Source organism: Macaca fascicularis, chromosome 1, assembly GCF_037993035.2.
Source record: "Macaca fascicularis isolate 582-1 chromosome 1, T2T-MFA8v1.1".
In the NCBI taxonomy this organism is placed as follows: Eukaryota; Metazoa; Chordata; class Mammalia; order Primates; family Cercopithecidae; genus Macaca; species Macaca fascicularis.
In genome coordinates this window covers 140530144-140545473 of record NC_088375.1, presented here as the reverse complement: position 1 = coordinate 140545473, position 15330 = coordinate 140530144, and the positions used below count along the sequence as shown (strand labels likewise).

The 15330-nt window shown below is 39.8% G+C and overlaps 1 protein-coding gene across 3 annotated transcripts; it reads right to left on the bottom strand.

Annotated features, from left to right (window-relative positions):
* Positions 1-250: 250 nt before the first annotated feature.
* On the bottom strand, positions 251-11953 carry DNTTIP2 (deoxynucleotidyltransferase terminal interacting protein 2). 3 transcript variants are annotated; one of them, XM_074001281.1, is made up of 8 exons: positions 11855-11953; positions 10966-11072; positions 9060-10654; positions 6140-6278; positions 3637-3732; positions 2585-2749; positions 1183-1292; positions 251-415 (listed from the first exon to the last, which is right to left on the bottom strand). In XM_074001281.1, the coding sequence occupies exons 3-8, from the start codon at positions 10106-10108 to the stop codon at positions 322-324; spliced, it is 1653 nt and encodes a 550-aa protein (XP_073857382.1). In that variant the 5' UTR covers positions 10109-10654; positions 10966-11072; positions 11855-11953; the 3' UTR covers positions 251-321. The 3 variants fall into 3 exon arrangements, with proteins under 3 accessions (XP_073857382.1, XP_005542742.2, XP_005542741.2); XM_005542685.5 differs by lacking the exon at positions 10966-11072 and having other exon boundaries at positions 11333-11953; XM_005542684.5 differs by lacking the exon at positions 10966-11072.
* Positions 11954-15330: the final 3377 nt, after the last annotated feature.

The following is a 15330-nucleotide window of genomic DNA, read 5'->3' as shown; positions in this document are numbered from 1 at the left end:
AACATGTTAGCAAAATTTATCCTATCTTTTAAATTTTCTTTAAGCATTGAAAACTTTACAAACCATCAGCTATCTTAAAATAGTTGAGATTCTTTTTCCTTTTTTCCCTTAAAGAGTCTACACCAGGGTGGGTCTTTTAGACACCCCTATTTTCTAAGGGCATGTAATCGATTCTCAAATCAACTTTTTCCAAATAGAAATTCCTGTACAAACAGGGCCAGTCTACGGTAAATTAATTTAGATGATGGTGTTAGTTTTCAAAACGCCTTTAATAAGTAAATAAAGGGGCGATGTAAAATGTGGCAGTTTGCTTGGTAAATCTTAATTGCGAAATTTCTTCTTCTTTCGGAACTTTTTTCCTGCTGCATTTGCTGCTTTTTCAGCCATGATCTCTAAGTACTTCCTTCGGTTGTATCTGAAAAGAAAAATCAGAACTTTATGTTTGATATATCAGACATTAGAAGTTAATATAATCTTGGGGTAAAAGTTGGGAATGGATTGGTGGACAAGACAAGTGTAGTCTCTGACTTCATAGCGCTTGCTTGCAATCTAGGGAGAAAAAATGGCAACTGTAGTTGGAAGACTTTCCTACTATATGCACTATATCCATCTATCTATCCATATATCCATATATCATCTATACCCATATATCATCTATATATGCACTATATCCATCTACCAGGCTGTATCAAATGCTTTAAACATTTTTGATGGATAAAAACACAAAAATCAGGACTAGAGCAAAAAAAAAAAAAAAAAATATCAGGACTAGAGCAAAACACACTTAACCTGAAAATCCACAGTATGATATATTTCTTAGAACTGACCAATGGTTTTCAAAGTGTGGTCTGTGGAATAGACCCTTTCAAGGAATTCATTAGGTAAAAACTATTTTCTCAAGAATACTAAGGCATTAATTGCTTTTTTCACCCTCATTCTCTCATGAGTGTCGTGTTTTCCAGGGGCTATGTGATGTGTGGTATCTGCAGAAGCAGGTATGAGCCTCTGTCTTTAGTTAAACCACACATTAGAGAGATTTGCACTAAATTATTTTTCATAAAAATACATATGTTAATACGTTATGGATTATTTTAAATGAGTTAAATTATCTGAAATTTTATAAGTTTATACATATTTTAAAGCAAAGTATACATATTATAAAATAAATACAAACTCCTTTACCTTCTGAACTCAGAATCAGCCAGCAGTTCTTCCACAATAGTTCTTTTCCTTTGCTTCTTGGGAATTCGTGAATGGTAGAAATCAGCTGGATTGTCAACAATGGTTCCAATCTGTGAACAATTGATTGAAATAAGTCATGTGCTACCTGAGTGCCAAGATGCTTTCACACTTCAGTGTAGCTCTAATTATATTTAGAGAAAGGAATGGAAAGAACAAGCTTACATTACACTAATAGTAATGTAAATTTTGCCACTTATTTAAAGCCAAAAAAAAAAAAAAACAACACACTGGTGCTACTAATTATGTTTCTTCAGTAGTTTATAGTAGATCCAAAATTTCTTTGCTAAACACTAAATTCATGATACATAGTGTAACTAAAGGAGAAAAGTGGAACAGATAATATACACTTTTTGTTCTAATTTCCCAAATCAATGAATTAGACACATTAATTCTACCACATACCTATTTTGTTTCCTAGGTCATCACAAAGGCTGCCAGCTTAGCCTACTTAGTGATCATTCTGTATCTGTTCATACACTCAACTAAATAAAATTTACAGTGATTACTATGCACCAGGCGCTGTCTTACATGTTAGGGAAATGAAGACAACATCTGGTTCCTGCAGTGAGGAGCCCACAGTCTTAAGGAAGCTCCACAAAAAAGTAACTAAAATATTAAAGCATAACATGTGCTAAACAAAACACTACAGATGCTCTGAAGACAAAGTGACCAACTGTACCTAAGAGAGGTAAGGAAGATTTAACAAAGATTGACAATTTAGCTTGAATTTATATGGGTAAAATTTCACCAAGTAAACGAGAACCATGGATATGCAAAGTCAAATAATGCAGGGACTGGTATGTACACGTTCTGACAAGACTGAGTAGCTAAGTGTGTTGGAATTTGTTGGGCTATATGACAAAAGGCAGGTGAACTCGTTTGGGTATGGATTATTAATGGCTAAATGAAGGGATACAGACTCAATCCTATGTCATAATTCATCACTGAATGTTTCTGAGCAGAGGTGTAACATCTGAACAGATGAAAACATTTTAAAAACCACCTTTGATTAGTACACGATACCCTCTTTACCCCTCCATCCTGTATGGACTCTTGCTGTTAGGCTAGTACTATTCATATATTCACATAGGGAACTTTATAGGTTCAGCAAGTTTTAGCTGACCTGGTAACCATTTGTAACACGATCTCCCTAATGTGATCAAATTAAAAGTTAGTGGCTGAATTGAGTTATGGCCATTATTATATGGCCTATGCAGATATGGTCCATACATCAGGCATGCACAATGGAAATATCCTCTATTTCAGGAATAAATTTTAAAGATCACTGTAGTGCTTTCCAAACTAAAAATCACAGATCATCACTATTCTCTTTGCTTCATACCTGGAAGTACTTGGGGAAGCCATCTCTATCATTTTTCTTGTAAAATCTTTTTGGGTCCATGCTGGCTCTCATCTTCAGTGCTTTGAGATCATTTTTCAGTTCATTTGTCATTTCTGGAGCTTTCATACCAAACCAGCCATCCCCTGCTGTTTTTTGTCGTTCTTCCTGAAATTATGATTTCAAAAATAAACATTCTAACAACTAAGAGTATACATTATAATTCATTTCCCCTGAAGTAACACACACAGAAAATTTTGTGAATTAAAAACAAATAGTTGCTTTACTGAAAGCACTTATGTCCAGAATCATAGAAATAAAAGGAATTAAATCACAAAAAGTGACTTCTCTGCTAAATTAGGCACAGGATTATCAGTTTCATAAATGAGGGCTCCATAAAATCTATTTTCTGTCTCAAAGAGTAACTGCTGACTTGCTGGGAGAATAACACACAACTTCAATTTTTATTGTCTAAAACAGATTATATGCAGTAAGAGAATGTACAAAAACACCTTCATTTCTAGAGCTTATATGTAAACATTTTTATTCAGTCACCCAGGAGTCTCAGAAAGCCACTCATACAAGGATCCAGAAATTTGTGTTGTTTCTACAATAAAACAAAAAACTACTATTCTTTTGAAAACTCCTAGCAAGTTACTTAATTTTGTTTCATTCATACAACAAATATTTAGTTAGTGCCTACCATGTGCCAGAGTGCTCCATATTAGTAACATTATTAGAGTACCATCCTCAACTTTCCTCCAAGCTCTCTGGATAACTAGTTGAAATGGCAGATAGAAGCAATCTATCTATATATGTTAAAAAAAACCCACAAAACTCTACTTATATATGCACCATTGTGGCTGCAAAGATGTGAAAATCTATACATAATGTGTTTATGGTGCTACATTTTACAGCCCTTAGAAATCTGTAATTATTTTCTTTGGACTGATATATAGACCAACAGATACAGTTTAATTGTGCAGTTATGTTGTATAAGTTGAAAATATATAGTTAAACATATCCAAGCATTTTAATTAAGTCACTGTACTTACTCTGCGTTTTTTCTGAAGTTGATACTTTGATTCACTATATGGTGGAACACAGTGGTTTTTTTCAAAATCAGGTGTAATGACAGCTTTCTGCAGAAGCTATAAAAACATAAAATTGGTTTTAAAATAATGTCAGAATGTTATATAAGTTTTTCAACAGTTTAAACTTATATATAAGTTTTAAAATTTTTAGTCAGCCTGGCAAAGTGGCCCACACCTATAATCCCAGTGCTCTGAGGAGGCTAAGGGAGGAGGATCACTTGAGGCCAGGAGTTTTAGACCATTTTAGTCAACACAGCAAGACCTTGACTGTAAAAAAATTAGTTGGGCATGGTGGCACACACCTGTAGTCCCAGCTACTCAGGACGCTAAGGCAGAAGGATCACTTGAGTCCAGGAGCCTGAGGCTGCAGCAAGTTATGACTGTGCCACTCACTCCAGCCTGGGTGACAGAGTGAGACCTTGTCTCCCCGCACCCAGGCCCCAAAAAAAAGAAAAAAGAAGAAAGAAAAAAAAGGCCAGGCATGGTGGCTCATGCCTATAATCCCAACTCTTTAGGAGGCCAAGGTAGGACAATCACTTGAAACCAAGAGTTCAAGACTAGCCTGGGTAACATAGGAAAACCCCATTTCTCCAAAATAAATAAATAAATTTGTGCAGTCAAATCTGTTTATCTTTTCCTAAATGATTTCTGTACTTCTGTTACTTGACTAGTATGATTATATTCTCCTAAAGCTCTGTGTGATTAAAGGACCTCAGCTTAATTAGTATTTTTCTCAGTACAAGAACCAAATAAGACTGCTCTGTAGCCCTCAAAATAGTTTACAGGAATATACTACAAGCATTAATTTGGGACTGACATTTGAAATGATCAACTCAGAAATTAACTGTCAGCCACCCAATTCAGGTTCAGGCCTAGAAGTTTCTGTGTGGTATAGGTAGTCGTCTAGGCTTTCCTATCCCTCATAAAAGGGGGCATGATATTTACTTAACAAATGATTAAGAGTTTGCTGCGTTTCAAGTGCTGTACTAGGCTCAAGGACAGTGATTCTCAATTGGGAGCATTTGGCAATGTCTGGAGACATTTTTGGTGGTGATGACAAGGAAGACTACTACTGACATCTAGTGGGCAAAAGATACGGATGCCATTAAACATCTGACAATGCACAGAACATTTCACAACAAAATTATGCAGCCCAAAACATCAGTAGTGCTGAGACTGAAAAACCCTGTTTTAGGAATATAAAGAAAAGATGGTAAGTTAACATATCACATGATCAATAATGAATCAGATCTATGCTAGAAGTTATGGAAACACAGAGGGGCTGTGAGGAAGGACTGGAGGTAAAATGTTCTCCAAGGGCAACGATCAATTATTTTTGTACTTGCTTGGGAAAAAGCAGGGTAAGTTCAGGCAACTACAGTAGTCTTCAGTGGCAAGAATAGAGCAGATGACAGTTGGGTGGGGTAGAAAGGTACCTTGAAGGATTTAAGATAATACTATGTCACATCTGTGTGTGGTGTGTTTTTTGGGGCAGGGAGGAGACATGTGGTCTCGCTATATTGCCCAGGTTGGTCTCAAACTCCTGGGCTTAAGCAATTCTCCTGCCTTAGCCTCCTAAAGTGCTGGGATTATAGATGTGAGTTACCTTGCCCAGCCGAATTTGTGTTTTTAGACAGAGAAATCTAGAAGTACAGAGGATGGCCTGAAGAAGATGATGAAAACAAGATCAAAAAGGAAGCCACTGGGGTAGTCTAGATGAGAAACAAAGGCCTGTACTAACTGGTGACAGTGGCTTAAAAAGGAGGAGGCGAAGAAAAAGTCTTCCCCTAGAGGCTTGGCGACTGACTACAAAAGGAAAAGAGATTTTGGTTTCATTAGCCAGAAGAGAGAATACAAAAAGAGGATTCCTGGTTCAGGCAGGGAAAGGGGAATTAGTGAGGTCAAGTGCCTGAGGACATCTAAATGAACAAACAGACACTTGGATTTAAAGGTCTGAAAGTGCAAGTGAGAGGCATCAAAGCTAGAAAACACAGATTTAGGAGAAAGCAGTGTAAGGTGTTGGCTAAAGCTAAGGGTTTGGGTAAGGTTACCCTAACAGCAATTCCTTCTGAAATTATATGTAAAATGTTTATATGCACATGTGTATTTTTTTCCTGGTGGAAGAGGTAGGCATTCACAGCTTTCAGATTCTCAACAGACTCTACATTAGTTAAGAACTTAAGAACTAAAAGTATAGCAAGAAAAGGGAAGAAAACAAAACCCCTGGGATCATAATTGGTGGGTGTAAGATGAGTAACACTGACCCTGTATTGATTTATTTTAAAGCATTATCATTCACAGATAGGATTTTATTGTAAAAAGAAATGACTCTTTTAGAGAAGGAAAAAACTAACACATTACACCAATGTGGTTTCACTGTAGGAAAATTAAATCTTTTACCAAAGACTAATTTCTAAAAGTGATTGGTTAGTTCTGTGAAAACCTAACAGCACAATTAACTTACCTCATTTTTCTTTTTCTCCTTGATCTGTGTTAGGGTTCTCTTGTTAGACTGTAGTTTATCTGCATTGAAATTAATATACAAACCACCCAACTGCTTGATACTCAGACCAGGGTCTATGCTGCTGCTTGTCAACTTTAGACTGAAAAAGAAATCATGACTTAAAGATCAAGTAATTAAATCAAAATGGAAACAAGTAAGATCGCATTTTAAAAAATCACTTATTCTTCTCTTGCCTTGTATTGTCCACGATGAAGAAAAAAAAGCATATTATTTTTACAAGGAATTCCTGAAAAAACTCTAAATAAATAAATTTTTCATCATTTTATTTTATTTTTTGAGACAGGGTCTCACTGTTGCCCAGGATGGAGTGCAGTGGTGACCACTGCAGCCTTGAACTCTTGGGACTCAAGTGATCCTCCCGCGTCAACTTCCCTGGGTGGCTGGGACTACAGGTACGCACCCCACACCTGGCTCATTTTTTCTTTTCTTTTTTTTTGTAGAGACAGAGTCTCAATATGTTGCCCAAACTGGTCTTAAACTCCTGTAAATAGATATTTTCAATCTAGTAAAGTCATTTAGAAGAAACTCTGGATGCACAATGAATTAAACCAAAAAGGTTTTGGGGGAACATACCCAAATTTATTCTCCAGATTTTCTTAGAGAAGATTAAGGCAGGCCAGGCGCAGTGGCTCATGCCTGTAATCCCAGCACTTTGAGAAGCCGAGGCGGTAGGATCACTTGAGGTCAAGATTTCAAGACCAGCCTGGCCAAAATGGTGAAACTCCATCTCTACTAAAAATACAAAAAATTAGCCAGGTGTGGTGGTGCACACCTATAATCCCAGCTACTAGGGAGGGTGAGGCAGGAGAATCTCTTGAACCCAGGAGACTGGGGTTGCAGTAAGCCGAGATTGCATCACTGCATTCCAGCCTGGGTGACAAAGCAAGACTGTCTCAACAACAAAAAAAGATGATTAAGGTCATATAAAATACCAACAGATTTCATAAAGAGATTTTATAAATTACAGAAAAGAAGAGAATATACCTGATGATTCAACTTCATATATAGGTAGTGAGTTAATAAATGTACACATCTTCATTTCTAAAACTAATGAGAAAGGCAGGTTCTTGAACTTCCAAGTTATCAAAACTTAAATGTTTTTTCCTGGGTGACTAAGGGCATTTGCTAGTATCTCTAAAGTGAGTCTCGAACAGCAATGAGTATCCATCCCACAGGAGTGTTTTAAAAATACAAATGTCATACTCTAGACCTACTGAATTGGGATCTTCTAGAGTTGACCCGGGCTCCTGCTATATTTATGTAATAATTTCTACTTTATATTATGGAAGGGTCCTTTTTAAGCAAGTACACTTGGACTGACAGTAACTTTCCTCCCTAATTATCCATACACACTGAGTAGGTGGAAAGCATAATCAACCTCTACTGGAAAGTGAAATCATTCTTGTGCAGTAATTCTCAACCCTGAATGTATGTATGTAGTCCCCTGGCTGGAACTACAGGCACATGACACCATATCCAGCTTAGTTTGCACTCAATCTTTTTTTTTTTTTTTTTTGAGACCAAGTTTTGCTCTGTTGCCCGGGCTGGAGTGCAATGGCATGACCTTGGCTCACTGCAACCTCCACCTCCTGGGTTCAAGCAATTCTCCTGCCTCAGCCTCCTAAACAGCTGGGATTACAGGTGCCCACCACCACGCCCAGCAGCCAGGATAGTCTCGAACTCCTGACCTCAGGTGATACACCCACCTCAGCCTCCCAAAGTAAGTTTGCACTCAATCTTAAATGATCATTTGACATTATGGAACTCTAAGTTCTCAAATACTCACAATATTGAAAAATACAATACTGATAGACATTCAGGATACAACCTGAATGTCTATCATTACTTGAATGGATAAATTCACTGTTGTATAGTCATACAATGGAATACCACTCAGCAATAAAAAAGAATGAACTACTGGTATATACAGTAACATGGATGAATTACAGAAACAATATTCTGAGTGAAAGAATGCAGGCAGAAGAGAGTACATATTCTTTTTTTTTTTTTGGAGACAGGGTCTCACTGTCACCCATGCTGGAGTGCTGTGGTGCGATCTCAGCTCACTGCAACCTCTGCCTCCTGAGCTCAAGTAAGTGATCCTCCCACATCAGCCTCCCCAGTAGCTGGGACCACAGGTGCTTTCCACCATGCCCAGCTTTTTTATTTTTATTTTTTTGGGTAGACATGGGTTTTTCCCATGTTGCCCAAGCCAGTCTTGAACTCCAGGGCTCAAGCGATCCACCTGCCTTGGCCTCCCAAGGTGCCGAGATTACAGGCATGAGTCACTTACTGCTCTTATCACATACAAAAATATTAACATATGATGTCCTTTTTTTTTTTTTTTTGAGACAACATCTCCCTCTATTGCCCAGGCTGGAGTGCAGTGGGACAACCATGGCTCACTGCAGCCTCAATCTCCAGGACTCAAGCAATCCTCCCACCTCAGCTTCCCAAGTAGCTGGGACACAGGCACACAGGGCACCACACATGGCTAATTAAAAAAATTTTGTGTGTAGAGATGGGGTCTCCCTATATTGCCCACGCTGATCTCAAACACCTACTTGGGCTCAAGTGATCCTCCTGCCTCAGCCTCACAAAGTGCTAGGATTACAGGCATGAGTCACTGCATCCAACAGATTGATTTCTAATGTCACCAAAACGAGCACTTTTAGTTATGACTGCTGGGAAAAATATGACTAAAATAGGTATCCAAAAAGACAAGGGAAATGCTGGATAGAAGAGCTATTCCATGAAGAACCCAAGGCAGTGATTTTTTCATTCCCCAGGCTAACATTTCATATTTTTATGGTAACCACTTGAAATACATGTATCAAAAACTTATAAAGGAAAAACTTACAGTTTAGCCTTTGTGCTATTTAGTAAGTCTTCTTCATCACTACACTCATCTTCATTTTCGTCATGGTCTGATGAATCTTCACTTTTTTCACCCTCTTCCTCTTCTTTTTCTTCCTCAGTGGCAACCTCACTTGCTTTGTCTTCCTCTTCCAAGTAAAAATTTTTATCAGCACTCATTCCAGGAGTTGTGTCAATTACAAACAATGCATTGTCACATGACAGACTTTCTGTGTCTCCACTTAATGACTCCCTTTGGCCACTATTTTCAACAAAACATAAAGTATCCTCTTCATTCTCACTGTTTTCAGAGTGTTGGCTTTCATCACTGCTGAGAACTAATAAGACAGAATTATCTTTACCCTGAGATGTGTTGGGCGCAGACGTGTATAGTCTGGTATCACATTCAAAATCGACATTCCCTTCACTGTTCATGTCTTCACTGACACTTATAACTGTGGACTCTTCTTCATCATCACTACCACCACAATCACCAAACTCTGTCAGGTCACTTGCTTTTATGGGACTTTTTTTCTTGTCATTCCATCTGCCTACTTCCACAGTTGCAAATGTTTGAGTTAATGATTTCATTACAGCCTCAGAGTTCAGATTAGAGTGCACTGATACAGCATTTTTATTTTGGGGGGTTGAATGTCGCTGAGAAAGTAACTGTTGAAGGCTAGTGTCCTGAAGTTCAGAAAGATTCTTCAGCTGAGAACTTTTCTCATTAATTTCTTTCCCCTCATCTGTTATTCCATTGGCATCTTCATTCAAATCCTTACAATTCTGTTTTGTTTCTTTAAGAGATTCAACATTGGCCTGTTCTTGCACTGTTAATATATTTTCTGAACTTCTGTGGGAGAAATCATCATCGAAGTCATTATTATAGAAATTTGGCTTATTTATCTCAGAAAGAGATCTTGCTTGTAAATGGGAAGTTGGTCTGGTATCTGAATCCTCTGAATTCACAGGTGTGCCCACGATCTGTTTCTCATTTCCTGGTACAATCTTACTATCTTTCTTTTCAGTTTGTGCCTTTAATTTCCTCTGCATACTCCTGGTTTTTCTAGTTGCAATTTCAGAGAATGAAATGTCTGAGCTTGATGTCTCAGCAACAGATATAGCTTCTGTATGAGATTCTTGGCTTGGATCTGTCAGAGATTTAGCCTTACTTCTTCTGGTTCCTCTCGTTTTTTCTGTGGGAAGCACAATTCTAGAAATACCTGAAACATGAGATTCTGCTTCAGAGACTATTTCTTCAGTGTAAGACTCCTTTGTTGGAGTTACTTTCGGCTTTTTCCTAACACTGGACACTGGGGAGCATGCAATTAAGATCTGCCTTCTCCTAGTTACCCTTAAAATGGTATCATGGTGCTCAGACACAGAAGAATAATTTGACTCTGCCTCAGAGGTCTCTCCATCCGTAGATGGTTCAGTACCCTTTGGTAGTGAGCTTGTAGTTCTGCTCTTCCTCTTTCTAGCTTTAGGAGTTCTAGGGATTGAACTTTGTTTCCCAGTGGTCTGTGATTCAGCAGTAGTTCGGGCATCAGATCCAGTACTACTTTCTGGATGCGCTTGAATCCCATTAGCAGCAGAACTCTGCAAACCAGAGAAAACACACTGTAAATTAGGTACGGCTGGAACAAAGGCAAAGCCTTTGGTACTGACCCCAAAAGCTAAAACCCGGTAAACAAGATTACCTTTAAAACAAAAAACAAAACCCGCCCAACTCATGATTTTTAAAAAATCAAAATTTGGCAGGGCGCGGTGGCTCACGCCTGTAATCCCAGCACTTTGGGAGGCCGAGGCGGGTGGATCACGAAGTCAGGAGTTCCAGACAGCTTGGCCAATATGGTGACACCCCGTCTCTACTAAAAGTAAAAAAATTAGTCGGGCGTGTTGGTGCGCACCTGTAATCCCAGCTACTCGGGAGCCTGGAGCAGAATTGTTGGAACCCGGGAGGCAGAAGTTGCAGTGAGACGAGGTCGCGGCTCTAGCCTGGGCACTGCACTCTAGCCTGGGCGACAGAGCAAGACTCCGAATCAAAAAAAAAAAAAATCAAAATTTAAACACTGGATCCAACCCTGCATTTACTTCACTTGCCTCATCCTTCCTAGATGTAACTTCAGAAGCAGAACAATTAAAATTTTTCTGTTTAAAGTCAAATATAATGGGTAGACGAACATTCTGACCCACCTATAGGAGGGGGAGAAAAGGAATATTAACTCCGAACAACGATGTGTTTAGGAACACAATGATGGAATCAGCCGCCCTTACCTTTACGTAAGGAAAAAATCGCCGCCGCTCCGTTCCCTGCATCGCAGAGTCAGAATGAGACAGCCGACTGACGCCACTAAGAGTCACCAAGTGACGACACCATAGCCCTCCTCACGCCTTAAGGAGGTAACGCTGGACAGCTGCCAGCCTCCCCACGTGAAAACGAAGCTTTTTTTCCAGTTCCCCTAAATGGGGCTTGTGCATGGTGGCCGAAATTAACCCTCCTTGGTACCGTGTTAACAGTATGGTTTAAAAAGCTTGAACTATACTTCTGCATTAAGGAGTTGAACGACCCAAAGAAAGTTATCTAACCTCTCTTCCATACTAAAAACTGCCTTAAAAGACAGTGGTGAGGGCTAGTTTTCGTGACAGTCTTAGCACGGGGCCTGGGAAACCCAAGCGCGCGGCAAGCTGGGGTCCTCTGTTGGCAGTCCGCACCCTTAAGCGGACCCTTGCGCCGCCCCGCCTGCCTGAGCGCCGCTCTGCGAAGCGGGGAGAAGTAGGAAAGACTGGATTTCCTACCTTCTGCCCGGAACTTTCAGCCGACGCGGCTTGGATGCTGGCCTTAGCCCGTGCGGATCTGGTAACCACCATCTTTCCGGCTCCCCCGCGACAACCACTACTTCCCTCTTCCCTGGCGCTCCGGAAATGCGTCAGAGAACTGTCTCGAGCGCGTTTTCCGCGAAGATCCGAGAGCTCGCGAGAATCTCATCCCTGCCTTCGCCCAGCCAGTTCAGGCTAGGGCGGTCTGAGACAACGGGCTTGGGTTTAAGTGTGCACTTTAGAGCTGTAGAAGACAAGCCAGATTTTTGCTGGCAAAGACCTTCATGGGGGCAGCGAAGCCCGCAGTGACAGAGGGCCTTAGCGTACGGGTTCACATGAATTGTAAAAACGCACCGACAGGCTATCCGTTCATTTGTTCAGTAGAATCATTTGAACCCGGGAGGCGTTCTTTCATTTCTGTGTTCTAAAGAGCTTAATGTAGCCCTTGGTGTATCCAAGGGAGACGTTTGAGGTATTTGTACTTTTTTTAAAAAAGGCAATATTTACTCGTGTATTATTTGTGACGCTAAATATAAATAAAATAAAATTTAAGGACTTGGTTGAGGTAAAAGGGATATAAAGTGCCCACAGGAACTCGGAGACAAAGTAGAAAGCTATATAATCTAAACGTGAGATGGTGTTTAGGGATTGGGAATAGCAGAAAAGAAAAAAAGTTAAAGAAATTGTAAAGGAGAGGAATAAGGTTTTGTTGTTATTGTTGTTGCAGTGAAAGGAAGAGAATGACCAGAATCAAGAGGTTTTTTTGGTTATCTTTTGGGACAAAAGGTAGAGAACTATGTTTGAGGGGATGGGGGATTGAAAAAATAAGTAAACGCAAATTATTGTTGGAGGTGAGAAACGATGGATGAGTGCCTCACCAAACCTAGTCTCTACTTCTTTATAACAGAAAATCAATTTTTTATTTAAAGTCACAGAACACAGACTTCGGTGGACACACTGCTTCCCAGCTTAACTTGCTTATTTTATAGTCTCCCTTGCAGCCAAATGTGGCTACGTGACTACGTTTTAGCCAATTAGGTATAAATTGTGTGCATGTCTTTAGGGACGGCATCTAAAAGAGAGGAGGCCGTCCCTGGCTTTTTTTTTTTTTTTTTTTTTTTTTGGAGACGCAGTCTTGCTCTGTTGCCCAGGCTGGAGTGCAATGGCGCAATCTTGGGTCACTGCAACCTCCGCCTCCCGGGTTCAAGCGATTCTCCTGCTTCAGCCTCCGGAGTAGCTGAGATTACAGGAGTAGCTGAGATTACAGGCGCCCGCCACCATTCCCGGCTAATTTTTTTTGGTAGTTTTAGTAGAGATGGGGTTTCACTATGTTGGGCAGGCTGGTCTTGAACCCCTGACCTCAGGTGATTCGCCCGCCTCGGCCTCTCAAAGTGCTGGGATTACAGTGCTGGGATTACAGGCGTAAACCACCTCGCCAGGCCCTCGTGGCCTTTTAAAGTGCATTTTACTTCCTGGAAAGTTGGGTTCACTGGTTTTCAGGCAGCAAGTTTGTGCCATAAGGATGAAGGCATGCTTTAGAGATGGCATAGCAGTGAGATGGAAAAATCAACTCGTGGAGCTGCCCTAGGAGCCCTCAAGAGTCTTCTAGATTTTTCACCTGAGGAAAACACCTTGCTAAAAGCCACTGTTACTTACAGATTTTTCTATTTGCAGCCCAGCCTAATGCTAACTGAAGGACTGGATAATAAACAGAGATGTGGCTGTAGCCAGAAAAGAATGCACCTTCCTTTGAGGCAGGAGGGAAGAGTTGATATTTGAAACAGAGAGGAGAATGTGAATGCAAGTATGTTCAAGTGGAGTGAAGAAGAGAAGATTTTGGATAGATAATAGCCTCTGTTATTATCTATCCAAAAGAAGTAGGTGATACATCTCAGAAGAATGGAAATGGTTTAGATCAACTTTTGTGGCAAACGTGAAGAGCAAAAATAAATTTTAGTAGGGCCAAGTAGCAGTGAGATTATGTAAGAAGATGAACAGAAGAGAAAGGCTAGATTTGAAGAGGAGACAAATTGTGTAGAAGGAAAGTGAACCAATTGGATGTAGGCTGCGGAGATCAAAGCATCAAAGAACAGCAGCATCAATCATAATAGTATTGGCCACTTAATATCTGCTGGATACTAGTTACATGCTTTACATGTATTCACTCATTTAATCTCCACAACTTTAATGTGAGCAAATGCATGGAAATAGAAATTAAGATGACAGAAGTAGGTGTAGAAAATTGGAGAGAATATTAGAAAATCATTCAATGTCTAATATTCACTTGCAAGTATGGCCCTTTCAAGTAAAGAAAAAGAAAAAGGAAAAAACAAACTCATATATAATCTAAGGTCAAGAAACAAACATAAGATATGAAAATTGTCAGTACATATTCATAATATAAGAAGATTGAGCTGGTCTATCAACAAATCTACCATAGGCAAAAAAAAGTGTTTTTACATGGGCTTACCAGGTTTGCCCTATTCTTTGCCTATCTTCTTTATCTGAAGTGGATTTAGGGCAAATATAGTATATCTAATTTTAGGTAAATATAGTATATACAATACAGTTGACCCTTGAGCAACACGGGTTTGAACTGGGAGGTTCCACTTATGCAGTGATTTTCTTCTGCCTCCACCACCACTGGACAGAAAGACTAACCCCTCCTCTTCCTCCTCAGCTTACTTAACATGAAGACAAGGATGAAGACCTTTATGATGATCCACTTCCACTGAATAGTAAATATATTTTCCTTATGATTCTCTTAAAATTTTCTTTTCTCTAGTTTATTGTAAGAATGCAGTATATAATATATACAACATATAAAACATGTATTAATCAACTAGTTATCTGCAAGGCTTCTGGTCAATAGTAGGCTATTAGTAAAGTTTTGGGGGAGTCAAAAGTTATCTGTGGATTTTCAACTGTGCAGGGGGGTCAATGCCCCAACTCCCACATTTTTTAATGGTAACCAATACTATTACTCAGGCCCAAAAGGAAATTTACCTTAAATAATCTATATTTTATTAATTAAATCCTTAAACTGAAAGGTCAAAGCTCCCTGGAATTTTAGGCATTAACCAAAAGATGACAGTTTTAGTGGATGAGCCTTCTAAAAATACATACTATTCATGGTCATTCTGCATTGTTACATGTAAAACATTACTATTAGGCCGGGCGCGGTGGCTCAAGCCTGTAATCCCAGCACTTTGGGAGGCCGAGACAGGCGGATCACAAGGTCAGGAGATCGAGACCATCCTGGCTAACATAGTGAAACCCCGTCTCTACTAAAAAATACAAAAAAACTAGCCGGGTGAGGTGGCGGGTGCCTGTAGTCCCAGCTACTCGGGAGGCTGAGGCAGGAGAATGGCGTAAACCCGGGAGGCGGAGCTTGCAGTGAGCTGACATCCGGCCACTGCACTCCAGCCTGGGCGACAGAGACTCCGTCTCAAACA